This window comes from Amblyraja radiata, chromosome 9 (assembly GCF_010909765.2).
Source record: "Amblyraja radiata isolate CabotCenter1 chromosome 9, sAmbRad1.1.pri, whole genome shotgun sequence".
In the NCBI taxonomy this organism is placed as follows: domain Eukaryota; kingdom Metazoa; phylum Chordata; class Chondrichthyes; order Rajiformes; family Rajidae; genus Amblyraja; species Amblyraja radiata.
The window spans coordinates 51,720,865-51,735,974 of NC_045964.1; the positions used below are offsets into that span (position 1 = coordinate 51,720,865).

Genomic DNA, 15,110 nt, shown 5'->3' on the forward strand with positions numbered 1-15,110 from the left:
GAAGGCAGGAGGATGGGGTTGAGAGGGAAAAATAGATCACCATGATCGAATGGCGAAGCATACTCGATGGGCAGAATGGCCTAATTCTGCTCCTAAGTCTATGGTCTTTCGCTAATACCACGTGAAATTGAACATAAAACTTAGTCGGAACTTTTGAAGATTTTGAAATTAAGATACAAAAATAAATTACATTTTCATTGTACCTGTTGTAGTGAAATATTCCAAAATGCGTCACAGGAAAATTAACAAAAAATATTTTAAAACAAACTGTATGAACCTTTAGGATCGGTAACCGATTGCTGAGAAATGAGAATCATAAAGGAGAACGGAAATGTGGAATGTCATAGAAAGCTATATCCTATGGAGCTGAATCTAATAATGGAATAATTCGTAAAGGAGATGCATGGGCAACAGATCAAGAATCCATGGGATACAGAATGGAGGAGGTTGCAGAGGCCATGAATAGATCTATAAGTGAGGATTCACATTTTTAAATTTGGGTTGACTAGGAGTCATTCAATACTGGCAAGTCCAAGGGTTTGTCTGACTTCTGTGGTTGGTGAAATGTTATTGTCCATTATTAAGGGTAAGGTTTTGTCGAACCTGGGAGCACATGATAAATTGGGCCAACATCAGCATGGTTTTATTAAGGGGCGATCTTGCCTGACAAATCTGTTGGTTTGTTGAGGAGGTAACAAGCAGAATAGACAAAGGAGTGTCAGTGGATGTTGTTTACTTGGATTTTCAGAAAGCCTTTGAAAGGTGCATCACATGAGGCTGCTAAACAAGATATGAGTCCATGGTATTGGAGGCAAGATATTAGCATGGATAGAAGATTAGCTGACTGGCAGAAGGCAATGAGTGGGAATAAAGGGAGCCTTTTCTGGTTGGCTGCCGTTTGCTAGTGGTGTTCCACAGGGGTTGGTGTCGAGTCTGCTACTTTTGGATACTGGATGATGAAATTGATGGTTTGTAGTCAGATTTGTGGATGATGTGAAGATTGATGGCGGGCCAGGTAGTGTTGAGGAAGTAAGGAGTCTGCAGAAGGACTTGGACAGGTTGGGAGAGTTGTCAAAGCAGTGGTAAATAGAATAAGACATTTGGTAGAAGGAATACAGTCATACAGAATTGGCAAATGGAATACAAAAGTAAGCATGCAGGTACAGCAGGCAGTGACGAAAGCGAATGGCACGTTGGCCTTTATAACAAGAGGAATCAAATATAGGAGCAAAGAGGTCCTTCTGCAGTTGTACAGAGCCCTAGTGAGACCACACCTGGAGTTTTGTGTACATTTTGGTCCCCTAATTTGAGGAAGGACATTCTTGCTATTGAGGGAGTGCAGCGTAGGTTTACAAGGTTAATTCCTGGGATGGCAGGACTGTCATATGCTGAGAGAATGGAGCAGCTGGGCTTGTACACTCTGGAGTTTAGAAGGATGAGAAGGGATCTCATTGAAACATATAAGATTGTTAAGGGTTTGGACACGCTAGAGGCAGGAAACATGTTCCCAATGTTGGGGGAGTCCAGAACCAGGGTCCACAGTTTAAGAATAAGGAGTAGGCCATTTAGAACAGATACAAGGAACTTTTTCTCACAGAGAGCGGTGAGTCTGTGGAATTCTTTGCCTCAGGGTGGTGGAGCCGCGTTCTCTGGATGCTTTCAAGAGAGAGCTAGATAGGGCTCTTAAAAATAGCGGAGTCAGGGGATATGGGAAGAAGGCAGGAACGGGTACTGATTGGGGATGATCAGCCATGATCACATTGAATGGTGGTGCTGGCTCGAAGGGCCGAATGGCCTACTCCTGCATCTATTGTTTATTGTCTTAATACAGTGTAGCAAAGTGTACGGTCATGCACTTTGATGGAAGGAATACATGGACTACTTTCCCAAATAAGGAGAGGATTCAGAAATCAGAGGTACAAAGGGACTTAGGTGCTAGTGCAGGATTCCTAAATTTGCTGGTTCAGTTGGCGGTGAGGAAGGCAAATGCAATGCAAGCATTCGTTTTGAGGGGACTAGAATATAAAAGCAAGAATGTGATAATGAGGCTTTATAAAACACTGGTGCAGCCATATTTGTAATATAGTGAGCAATTTTGGGACACGTATCTGAGGAATGATGCGCTGGCATTTGGAGGGGATCTAGAGGAGGTTTATGAGAATGATCTCAGGGATGATTGCGTTGACGTAAATTGAGCATTTGAAGGCTCTGAGACTGTACTCGTTGGAGTTTAGAAAGATGAGGGGGGGGGGGGGTTGAGACCTACCGGATGATGAAAGTCCTAAATAGAGTGGAAGTGTAAAGGATGTTTTCAGTAATGGGGGACACTAGAACCAGAGGGAACAGCCATGATTGGATGGCAGAACAGACTCGATGTGCTGAATGGCCCAATTCTGCTCCTATGTCATGTTCTTATCATTCTGCCACATCCATTTGTGAATAGTGATGTTTAGTTAAAACAATTATAGAGAGGAGGAGGTTCCCTAAAATCTCCCCAAATGAAGGTGGCATTTGGCACATAAGAACAAAGACAAGGCTGAAGCATTTGTGATCATCTTCAAGAGTTGATGCTCCATCTTAATCTTCACCTGACTTTTTAATCATGGCAATTTGAAATACTGCATCTGATGAAAGGAAATGATTGATGGCACTGGATAGCACATGATAAATTAGGCCAACGTCAGCATGGCTGAGCAAATATTGCAGCAAGATCCTGGCAGTAGTTCTGAAAACGTTGGCCAGAGTTAATAGCACCCCTAGCCAGTTGCATTGTTGGCATAAACCCAACAAAACCGAAGGTTGCCCAGGTATATCGTGGCTGCAGAGAGGAGGACAAAACATCTTCCCAAAGCCAGTATCTGGCTCTCAATCATCAGCAAATTGGCGAAAAAATTATCAGTGATGCCATTTGCTGACCAATTATATGCATATTGGCACTCAATTTGGGTTCCTTCAGAATCTCACAGCTCTAGATCTTGTTACAGTTTTGTTGAAATGTTACAAATGAACGTTGAGGTAATTTTGACTACCGTGAAGGATGTAGCAGCAGTTAATCATTGGTGACATCAAAATCATTAATACATTTGGAATTGATGCCAGTTTGCTAGGGAGGGGAGAGGGGGGAAATAACTAAAAATGGAAAACAAGGGAAAGGAACATGAATTAAATAAGTATTGTGCATCATTCTTTTTATAGACAGTGCAAAACTAATTGTAAATAGTGAATTAGATAGATGCGGGAACTCAGAGAAAATGAAAGTCACCACGAAAGTGTTCTGAATAAATATTGGAATTGTCAGCTGACCAGTCTCCAGGTCCTGATAGATTCATCACAATATTTTAATGGAAAGGGGAATGAAATAGTTGATGAAATGAATTTAATTTTCTAAAATTCTTTAGATCGGAGAAGACTCCATTAGATTGAAAAATAGTAAATGTAATTCACTTCTTCAAAAACGACGCTGAACAAAAAGCAGGAATCAACAGCCAACTAATTTACTAACACCTGTCATTAAACATTTTTGGAAGCTATTATTAAAAAAAATTTTGTAGGAAAATTAGAAACATTTTGTGCTTCAGGAAAACTCAGCATGGTCATTTGAAAGAAAGAAATACATTGAATTTCTTTTGAAGAAGTAACCTGCTGTGGATAAGGAAAAAAACGTGGATGCATTTCAATGCCCAAAAGGCATTTGATAAGGTGCCAAATCAAAGATTGTTACAAAAAAATAAATGTTTATGGTGTAAGAAGTAATATGAGTATAGATAAAAGATTGGCTGGCTAAAAAGGAAACAGTTGGCTTAAATGCATTATTTTCAGGTTGGCAAGATGTAATAAGTAGTGTACCACTAATATCAAGGCTGGGGCCCCTACTTTAAAAAGAAAATTGTAGATAATTGAGCAGACACTCAAAGTATGGTTAATACATTTATTGGTGATGAGATTGGTTGCATAGTGTATGAAGAGAACATAAGGAAGCTACAGAGTGATATAGAAAGTAGTCAAAAATGCTGGAGATACTCAGCGGGTGAGGTGGCATCTATGGAGTGAAGGAATAGGTGAGGTTTCGCGTCGAGACCCTTCTTCAGACTGATGGGGGGGGGGGGGGAGAAGAAAGGAAGAGGCTGAGACAATGGGCTGTGGGAGAACTGGGAAGGGGAGGGGAAGGAGGGAGAAAGCAAGGACTACCTGAAATTGGAGAAATCAATGTTCATACCACTGGGGTGTCAACTACCCAAGCGAAATATGAGGTGCTGCTCCTCCAATTTGCGGTAGGACTCACTCTAGCCATGGAGGAGGCCCAGGACAGAAAGGCCGAATTCGGAAGGGGAGGGGGAGTTGAAGTGCTGAGCCACCGGGAGATCAGGTTGGTTAATGCGGATTGTGCGGAGGTGTTGGGCGAAGCGATTGCCAAGTCTGCGATGTAGAACAGTTGCCACCTGGAGCAGCGGATGCAATAGATGAGGTTGGAGGAGGTGCAGGTGAACCTCTGCCTCACCTGGAAAGATTGCTTGGGTCCTTGGATGGAGTCAAGGGGGGAGGTAAAGCGACAAGTGTAGCATTTCCTGCATGTTGCAAGGGAAAGTACCAGGGGAGGGTGTTGTTTGGGTGGGAAAAGACGAATTGACCAGGGAATTACGAAGGGAGCGGTCTCTGCGGAAAGCTGAAAGGGGAGGAGATGGCAAGATGTGGCCAGTTGTGGGATCTTGGCGGTGGCGGGTAAATGAGCAAATAGTGGAAAATATAAAATTGTCTGTTTTGCTAGGAAAAATAAGAGAAAGAAGCATATTGCCTAAATGATGAGAGATTGCAGAGCAGAGATGCAGAGAATCTGGGTTTCCAAACACATGATTGCAAAAGATCATGCAAGTATCTGGTATCAAACTCATGAGTTAAAGCTTTAGCAGCGTCCCAGGAATGAAAGTAGGCAGACTAGTTGATGGATTGATTATGTAAGGGGTAGCTTATCCTGGGATTGGTAGAACATTAAGGTTGTAAATGGATTGGTTCAGCTTTAGACAATTTCCCAAAGGAAGTTTGAATTCTTTTGTTATTCCAAAAACATGATATAGGTACATTTTGAAAATAATTCTGGTTAATCCAGAGCAGGATGCTGAACCAGAGGCTTTGATAACGTGGCAATAGATAACTTCAAAAGGATGTTGGTGAGAAAACTGGGTATCCTTAGCATGCCTGCTAAATCTAACAATTTTGATTGATGCTGCAATAATGATGATGCCAGATATGGATAGGAAATAGGGGCGATACAGGGGGGGAGTAAAAGGATACATTGTTGGGAAATTCCGGTGGGAATAACATAGAGAAAAAAAACATTCCAGGTGTTCTCTGGCAATGATGATTAGATAGAAGAATTCTGTCTTGTTCGGATGGATAAACTCAGTATGACTACTGTTTACTTAAACTGTAGCTTAATTTTGGGCGTGTTTATAAACTGGAAAAGAAACGTGCCTATATTGTATCCATATAACAACAGAGTGGTGCAACACGCATAGATTTTCTTTGACTGCTCCAGTTTCCTCCTACATACAAAAGATATACTGCTAGATATGTTAATTGGCCACTGTAAATTGTGTGTGTGTAGAATCCAGGAGGAGTGAATAGGAATGTGGTGAAAATAACAGGCAAATGAAATTGCTCTTGATTCAGCAAAGACTCAAACTGAATGACCTCCTTCTACATCATAATATAGTAAAATTCTGGATGTGACCATCAATAACAGTAGTTGCTGCTGACTTTTAATTTCAATTTACGTGGAGCATTATTCATGAGTCACACCAATAATAAATACATTATTGTTGAAATTCATGAAGACTTAAAAAAGCTGAATAAAATGGTGAAATCGAAATGGTTTGTTATACAAAGACAACAAAAAAATGAAGCTGTACTTACAGGTCTCCCTGAGATGATCAAAAGTAAGTAGTGTTTTCAGTTACTATTGCAATTTTAACTTTTATGTAAACATTTGGCAGTTCCCCAGTTCTCTTCTGTATTTTGGTAAATAACAGATATATTTTATAATATGGAGGCAATGTCATAGAGTTGTATGGCATAGAAATATGCCATATCGCCTGTCGCATCTAAACGTCCATCATGCCGATCTATACTAAATGCACTTGCCTGCATTAATTCCATCATCCCTCTATGCCCAGCTTATTGAAATACCTGTCAAGATGCATTTTAAATGTTATCAATTACCCTTTAAATCTTCTTTAAACCCTCCCCTCTCATCTTAAACCAATGCCCTTTAGTTTTTGGCACTCCAAGCATGGGAAACTGACATTGGCTATCTACCTTGCCTATAGCCCCAATAATTGTAGATGCCATGACACGGTTTATTCTAATAAAGATGATATACAATTTGTTATTTTGAGCACTTCTGGAATGGGATCATTTTAAAGTTATGGAATTGAAAACACATTTTGTTGGGTGTATATAATTTTGAGTTGAGCATATCATTACATGAAATTCTGCCATTCTTTAACTTAATAGCATTTTAAAATTTACTATTTGGATGGTCAGATTAAAAGTTCTAATGTGTAGGAAGTTCTAATCATTCTTTAATGTTTAATTAATTTTAAGAAATGAATTGCCAATCATTTAATAACAAACACTTTTCATTTTACTGATAACTTTTTTGGTGCCATTAACCATGCATGAAAAAATTTAGTTTTAATATCCGTTTTTATTTACTTTAGGCGGAGTGTTATTGAAGCAGTTTACCACAGACTGAATCCATGTAGAGCTGATGGTGTGAGTATCTGCACTTTTAACATAAATAGTTTAAAGTAATTAAATAATTATAGCGTGAACTCCGTTATTGTATTTACAGAATCAGTAGCTGGTAACATGCCAGGCCAAAAATTATGAACATTTGTTATAAATGTGCAGTTTCTGTACTAAAATTCCACCATTAGCAGCAATTTTAGATTGCCAAAAATCATGGTTTTATATTAATATTTATTACAAATTAAGCTCTATATATATCACAAAATATTTATAGCATGAGGGAGACCGTTCAGCATGCTTGTTTTTGTTGTTGTTTTTCTTTTGCAAGAGTTGACCTAATTTAGAGTCCCATCTTAGCTTTTTCCCCAAAACCCTGCAAATTATTCCTCAAGTACATAGCTTGACTCCATTGGAACTTATGAATCTTTTTATAGAGTGTAATATCAATCTTCGGTTTCAGATCGTAATCCTGTTCTCATTTTATCTTAATTAATTTACCGATTATTTTAAATCAATAATCTCTGATCCCATAACATACCTCTTATTTCTGAAGATCGCCATAGATCTCACTTTAAGCGTCTCTGCTATGAGAACAATACAAGCTTCTCCATGCTCTCAAAGTAGCTCTCAAACTCTCTCATAACTATTTTATGATGGAGAAACTTCCCTGCTCCTCTCCAGGGCCACATGATTCTTCATGAAGTTTGTTAAAATCGGATGTTAAGAATTAAAAGCAATACTTCATCTGAAGCTCGGCTAGTCATTTGTAAAACTTGGAAATTGTCTACCTCACTCCAGAATACTTGTCAAATATGTAAGAAAGGATTTCCATTTTCATATTTAGGGGAATCTACTATATACTTCCATTCAGGAAAAAAGTTGAACATAAAAATCTACGTTGATGTTGGAAGGTGCCATTTTTCAGATGGATGTTAAATTGAATCCAATTGCTTTCTCAGGCACTGCAGAGTAATGCAGGGGATTTTGCTAGATGTTCAGATTATTACTTATTCATTACTTAACCCCATAAGTAAAACAAATTATCTTGTTGGTATTACCTAACTATTTATGGTAGTTTGCAGTGTGTAAATTGTCTGCAGTGTTACGTACATTATAACAGTGACCACACTTCAAGGGGCCCAAATGGATGGAACACTGAAGGAGACCATTATGTCCTACGTTGTCAAATTCCTTAGTGAAATGACAACTCTACAATAGCTATTGTTTGTTACCAGCTGAGTTATACTTCATCTTTTTGAATAGAGATACTAAATTTGCAGTCCTTTAGGGGCCTGTCCGACTTAAGCGATTTTTTAGGCGACTATGCTGTCGGCACATAGTCACCGAGATGTCGTCTGTATGGTCGTGAGTAGTCTCAGTTGCCCAAAGAGTCGTAGCGTCTTTCTGGTTGTCGCTGGACATGTTGAACATTTTTCGAAGCCAGTCGGTGACAGTGGGTTTGACGCCAATGAGCGTAGTGTGACTTCTCCTGACGTAAGTGCTGTCGTAGTTGTCGCCGGATTAACGTAGGTTATCGCCAGGTGACGTAGGTTGTCGTCGGTGCTGACTTTGTTTTTTTTAAATGTTGAAGTAATGATTCTATTTCAAATTTTATGTCGGGGGGGGGAAGATCCAGTCGCGACCTGCTATGACTATGACAGTTGCCTAAAAATAGCCTAAGTGGGACAGGCCCATAAGTCATCTTTGCACCATTCCCATGTCCAATGTCACTGAGCTCCAGACCTCATAACAGTGTAGACCCAAATGTTGACAAAAGAGCTGAATTCCAGAGGGAATGTGATAGTGCAAACCCTTGACTTCAAGAAAGCCTTTGACCAAATGTGATCCATTAGCCTGTAAAAAACTGATTTCAATAGGAATCTCGGGGAGAAAAAAGTCTGCAACAGTTGAATTCACATCTTTCACAAAGCAGATGACTAGTAATCATCCAAACTCCATGACATCATTGCAGTCATTGTTGAGGGTGGTATCCTGGACCCAACCATCTTCAGCTGATGCTTCAATTACTTTCCTTCTGATCTTAAATCAGAGCGTGGATATTCATTCATGTTGAATTCTCAATGTTCAGTTCAATTCAAAACTCCTCATAAAATGAAGTTGCCTATGCCAAATTACAGCAAGAATGATGATACAGCCTTTTCAGCAACTCAATTCAAACTGATCATGCCTCTTTTAATGCAGTGACAACTTTATCCTTTTTTTATTTATAGTGTGAAATATTAATTAATTCGATTATCCTACAATACTACTGTAGTAATCAAAGAAAATGATTAGTTTTTGAAGCATGTACAAGAATATTTTAATCGTTAGTATGTTTCCAGTCATCCAACATCAAAGATCCTTTTCCTCCCCTCATTTCCTTTTTAAGTATGCTCCTCGGTTACTAAAACTCCTTCAGGAATGCACTTGATCCCTGTTATATAGACAATAGGTGCAGGAGTAGGCCATTCGGCCCTTCGAGCCAGCACCGCCATTCAATGTAATCATGGCTGATAACGGTGCCGCCTGGCCTGGGGGGGGGGGCATGGCTTTTATGCCATCTCATCGTTGGCCTGGCTCGCCTCAACGGAGCTGCAGGACTAAAAGACACAAGACAGAAAAAGATGGCTGATCATCCACAGTCAGTACCCTGTTCCTGCCTTCTCCCCATATCCCCTGACTCTTTAAGAGCCCTATCTTGCTCTCTCTTGAAAGTACAGGGCTCTCGCTTAACTTTTTTTCCCTGTTGCCAGCCGGGCAATCTAGGCAGCTTTTTGGGTTGCCAAATGACAGTTTAGGTGGTCATTTAGGACGGCTTGCATAACGCGTGCGATAATGTGCTCGGACAAAGTGCGTAGTTACCAGTCAGAATTATGGTTAATGAAGCATTCACATATTATTTCTGCTTCAAATAAAGTCACAAACTAAACATATTCACCAATCAAGACATGATATATACCCCAATGACATGCAGTAAAATTACAATACAGTATCTCATCTCTTTTTACACGTTGCAATGAATGCAATTTCTATTATTTCTTTCTACTTCCAAACAAAATTCTGGTTGGATTATTCGGGTATGATCAACCTCAGTGAGACCAAGTGCAGGCTTGGCGATCGCTTCGCACAACATCTCCACTCAGTTCGCAATAACCAACCTGATCTCCCGGTGGCTCAGCACTTCAATTCTTCCTCCCATTCCGAGTCCGACCTTTCTGTCCTGGGCCTCCTCCATGGCCAGAGTGAGGCCCACCGCAAATTGGAGGAGCAGCACCTCATATTCCGCTTGGACAGTTTGCACCCTAGCGGCATAAACATTGACCTCCAAATTCCGGTAGCCCTTGCTGTCTCCTCCCCTTCTCAGCTCTCCCTCAGCCCTCGGGCTCCTCCTTTTCCTTTCTCCTTTCTCCTCCCCCCCCCCCCCCCCCCCCACCCTACATCAGTCTGAAGAAGGGTTTTGGCCTGAAACGTTGCCTATTTCCTTCGCTCCATAGATGCTTCTGCACCCGCTGAGTTTCTCCAGCACTTTTGTCTACCTCCTAAACTATATAGATCAAAAAAGGAATGGGTTTAATACTGCCCCTGAATGTTTCTTACCAAGATTCAAGATACATTTAATTGTCACATGTGCCAAATGGCACAGTGAAATGAAATTCCCATACAGCCATACAATAAAAAAATAAAGAACACACACTATAGAATTTGACATAAAACATCCCCACACAGCAGAATCAAAGTTTCCCACTGTGTGGGAAGGCACCAAAGTCAGTCTCTTCCTCCATTGTTCCCCGTGGTCAGGGCCTCCCCGTGCCCTCCGCAGTTGCAGCCACGGGCGGCCCGATGTCCATGTACCTTACTCTGGCCTACAGTTGCAATAACAGCCTTTCACTCCTGTGTTTTGTTTTGCTGATTAGTCAATTTTTTGGGATTTGCAGTTATTGTCCATTTAATTCCATGATGTCAAATTTACTGTGTGGCGCCTTTTGAAGCATGTTTCCCGATTCAATCTTCTCTGTTACTTCATCAAAAACATAGTTAAATGTAAATTGGCTTTAACAGGTTTATGCTGGGTTTCTCTGAGCAAGCTCATTTCAAATCATGACTAAACTGCACAATATAAAGGATTGAATTATATGAAGTAATCCTTCGTATCATGTACTTTGCAGAGAAGGCTTGCAGAAAACAATATTGGATCTGGGTGTTGTGTGCTTATTCTTTCATGGGATGGGGAAGTTGGTTGTTCATTTGCTGTTTTCCCAAGCATTGAGAAGCATTAGATGTTGTTAACCAAATATTTTTTGAATTGGCTATTGAATAATTAACTTAATAAAGTTTTGCTTTTTTCTGGTGCTCTTTTCAGGATGAAGGGGTTAGTTTGAAATGGCTGTTACAACTCCCAAATCTCTTTCAAAGTTAATTTTTAATCCTTTTGTACTTCCTTTGCTTGATACACAAACTTTGTCTACCATTCCCAGGAAATATTCTGCTGTTGTGTGATTAATCCTCATAACTGGCACATTAATTAGAGTAGATCATATATCATGAACTTTAAATCATTTTGCAATGGAGTTCAGTTTTCTTCTCTGAGAAATTGTATGCAAATTTAAAGATATCATGGAATACTAATAACTCTTATTATATCAACATTTTGAATTGCTACTTCCAATTCTCATGGTCTTAACTTGATAACAGTATTACAAAGTAAATTATTATAACAGCAGAAATAGAACCTATGGGTTCACTTGGGTTAAGGTTGTTTAAGTTCCAAAGCCACAGACAGAGTTTTGACAACTACTGGGAATTTTTACTCAATATGTGCAACTGCTGAATTAAAATATTGTTTGTATTTACTATAAGCTATAAATTCAGTCCAATCATTATGGTTGCTAACTCTTTGAAGTCTGGGTTGTCTAGAAATTTCTGCATTTGTGGGCACTCCAGACTTTAAAGAGTTGTATTTCTTCTCTTTATCAAGGAACCATCATTCCCAGATGACACGTGGTAGCTGCCAACCAGGACGATTGCACACATCCACAAACAAGGCCATCAAGTATCCATGAATCACACAAGTCTTCACAAGATTGTTTAATTTTGCAAAAAGATTTCAGCGGATGCGAATGCAATATTGAAATTCTGCAATCAGCAATGATTCAGCAAGGATGTGATTTGTTTAGTGGCTGGAAATACACATGATTGAATAATTTTTACTACAGATTGGGCATTTTTGATTTAATCCTGTTAACTTGAAAGTGCAATTTTGTCTTTTTTTAAAAGCTTCTATTTAATGGAATATGACCTTTCAAAGCATATTGAATAGAAAACTTGATGTCCATAGCTGGTACAGATGTAACAGTTGAGCATCCAGATTATCAAAACAAGAATCTTGCATCTAACTTTTCAATTTATTTCCCAATGCCAGAGTATTTGAATGGTCTAAAATTAAAATTTCAGGTTTGGCAGACTGAACTTGTAAAATAAATGCTCACTTATTGATTATCTTATAGATCACACTTGTATGATAACATTACTGTGGACTTTATAAAAGCTGACTTTTACACTGTTGTGCAAAGTGATTTATTGGCACATACAATGCCGTGTTTCTAATTTTGTAGCATTTAGCAAAGGTGTGAATGTTTTTAAGTGGCAGAGTGACCTGTGGGAAATCTATTACATGCAAAACTTACACAAGATTGTACCAACATTTAGTTGTGTTATTTTATATTTTAGTACTCCTTTGACACCTTGCCATCTCCATAAATTATTAAATGGTTAATGTTTCTTCATAGATTTAATCATCTGTGTATCATCAGCCAAGTTACCAAGCTAGTATCACTGTACTGGTTGTAGTAATAGAAGTTGTTTGGTAAACTTTTCTTCCTTTCAATAAGTAATGATCTTTGATAATGTTATTATACTTGACCCATTTATCAAGAATGATAATTCTGACGCTGTTATTGCCCAATAGCTTGAATGTTTCACTTTATAAACACATGAAATTAAATGGTTTATTTTGGAAATTCAAAGTACTGAGTAGGGTTTGGTTTGATTGCCAAATCTATTATGTTACATTTCCCATTGACTATACAATGATAAAGTGCCTTTATAAAATCAGCAGGAATGAAAAATAGATTCACTCTTGCACACTATTAAATAACTTATTTAATGATAGTTAACAACCCATGGCATAGTATATTAGTCTTTAAATTTATCCACAAAGGGCAAATAACAATTCAGGATTAACATAGACTTGCTTTATCTTCCAAGTAATTCAGAATAGCAGATTTTTCAACATTGCTGCTCATGCTTATTTGTATTTAATGTATTATTATAAAAAAAATGATAGCAGAATTACTTTCTCATTGTACTAAACCATTCTTGAAATATTTTCCAAAAGTAGAGAATTAAACAAAGATTTTTTTAATTGTAGGGGGAAAGTTTTATTTAAGTGTGTTATCCTGGGGCCATGTGTAAATCTGTCTTCAGTGAATTTGAGTACATGAAAAAGGATCCATTATATTCAGTTGGATTCCAAACACAATAGAATAGACAATTTAATGTATAAAGTGACAATCAAATGGAGTTTCCGATTTTATGAACTAAAATTGCAGATTGTGAATTGGATTTCGTTGATCAAAGCAAATTTCTTTTAACCGTTTTAAAAATTTGCATTGCATAGAATTTGAGGAGAATGGAATTCTCGTGATGACAAAATAGAGGGTTTCTTTTATGTGTTTTTGGAGTCGAGATATCATGTTATTGAAAGATTCAGTAGTCAGTTCTTGAGGATGTTCATCATAACATTTTTATCATTGTGACTATAATTCCCTAAATAATTGCAAAGGAAAATGTGCTAAAATGCCTAATTTTTTCCATATAAATAATGAGGCATCAATATTTTCAATTAAATATTGCTGTTTCAGTTACATTGATACATAGACAATAGGTGCAAGAATCGGCCATTCGGCCCTTCGATGTGATCATGGCTGATCATTCACAATCAGTACCCCATTCCTTCCTTCTCCCCATATTCCTTGATTCCACTAGCCCGAAGAGCTCCATCTAACTCTCTTTTGAATAATCCAGTGAATTGGCCTGCACTGGCCAATTTGTGGAAATCTCTGAGGCAAAGATTTCCACAAATTCACAACTCTGTGTGAAAAAGTGTTTCCTCATCTCAGTTCTAAATGGCCTACCCCTTATTCTTAAACTGGCCCATGGTTTTGTACTCCCCCAACATCGGGAACATGTTTCTTGCATCTAGCGTGTCCAATCCCTTGTAGACAGTCAAATTAAAAATCTGAAATTGCTTTAGAAGTGACTTTTTAATTCCTATTTCATTTTCCCTTATATTGTAAGTGCACATTTCTTCTAAGACATTGCAAAATGTTGTAACCCAATAAATTTTCATTGAAACCCAGTAATATAATGTGTAGTGTGGACCTGACTGTTTCTTTCTCTTGTTTAAGAAAGAACTGCAGATGCTGGAAAATCGAAGGTAGACAAAAATGCTGGAGAAACTCAGTGGGTGAGGCAGCATCTATGGAACGAAGGAAATAGGCAACGTTTTGGGCCGAGACCCTTCCTCAGACTGATGTGAGGGGGGGGGGGGGGGGGGAAGAAAGAAAGAGGAGGAGCCAGTGGGCTGAGGGAGAGCTGAGAAGGGGAGGAGAAATTAAGGACTACCTGAAATTAGAGAAGTCAATGTTCATACCGCTAGGGTGCAAACTGCCCAAGCAAAATATGAGGTGCTGCTCCTCCGATGGGCAGTTTCGCTTGGGCAGTTTGCACCCCAGCGGTATGAACATTGACTTCTCTAATTTCCGGTAGTCCTTAGTTTCTCCTCCCCTTCTCAGCTCTCCCTCAGCCCACTGGCTCCTCCTCTTCCTTTCTTCTTCCCACCTCCCCCACCCCCCCATCCTCGCATCAGTCTGAGGAAGGGTTTCGGCCCAAAACGTTGCCTATTTCCTTCTCTCCATAGATGCTGCCTCACCCGCTGAGTTTCTCCAGCATTTTTGTACACCTGTTTCTTTCTCTTACTGAGATGAATTTTAACAGAGTATTGAATGCAGTTTAATCAGTCTATCACTATCTAGTTAGAGTAGCTGCACTATTTAACAAACAAAATGCTCTTTCACAATATGGTTTCAGAGAGTACGTTATTGAATTCTGAGATTTGTGGAATTCGTAGTTGCATGCAATAAACACAGCTCCTAAAGTAATACCTAAATTATTTTTTGTAAAAAAAACAAAGCATTAATAAACACTATGTGAAATGCTCCCATAGGTGGAACATAATTTTTAAGGCAAGGATGATTTTGACATTATTAATACCAGTGATAGAAAACTTTTTAAATGAATTCAAT

At 38.9% G+C, this 15,110-nt stretch overlaps 1 protein-coding gene across 3 annotated transcripts in view; it reads left to right on the forward strand.

Annotated features, from left to right (window-relative positions):
* ppm1a (protein phosphatase, Mg2+/Mn2+ dependent 1A) overlaps nt 1-13,066 on the forward strand; it is a 32,746-nt gene extending 19,680 nt beyond the window's left edge. For 2 of the 3 annotated variants that reach the window (XM_033027413.1, XM_033027412.1), the window contains exons 5-6: nt 6,717-6,771; nt 11,648-13,066. In XM_033027413.1, the coding sequence (XP_032883304.1) occupies nt 6,717-6,771; nt 11,648-11,695 (103 nt within the window). In that variant the 3' untranslated portion in view covers nt 11,696-13,066. The remainder of the gene's footprint in view (nt 1-6,716; nt 6,772-11,647) is intronic. The other variant, XM_033027414.1, reaches the window with a different exon arrangement.
* Nucleotides 13,067-15,110: the final 2,044 nt, after the last annotated feature.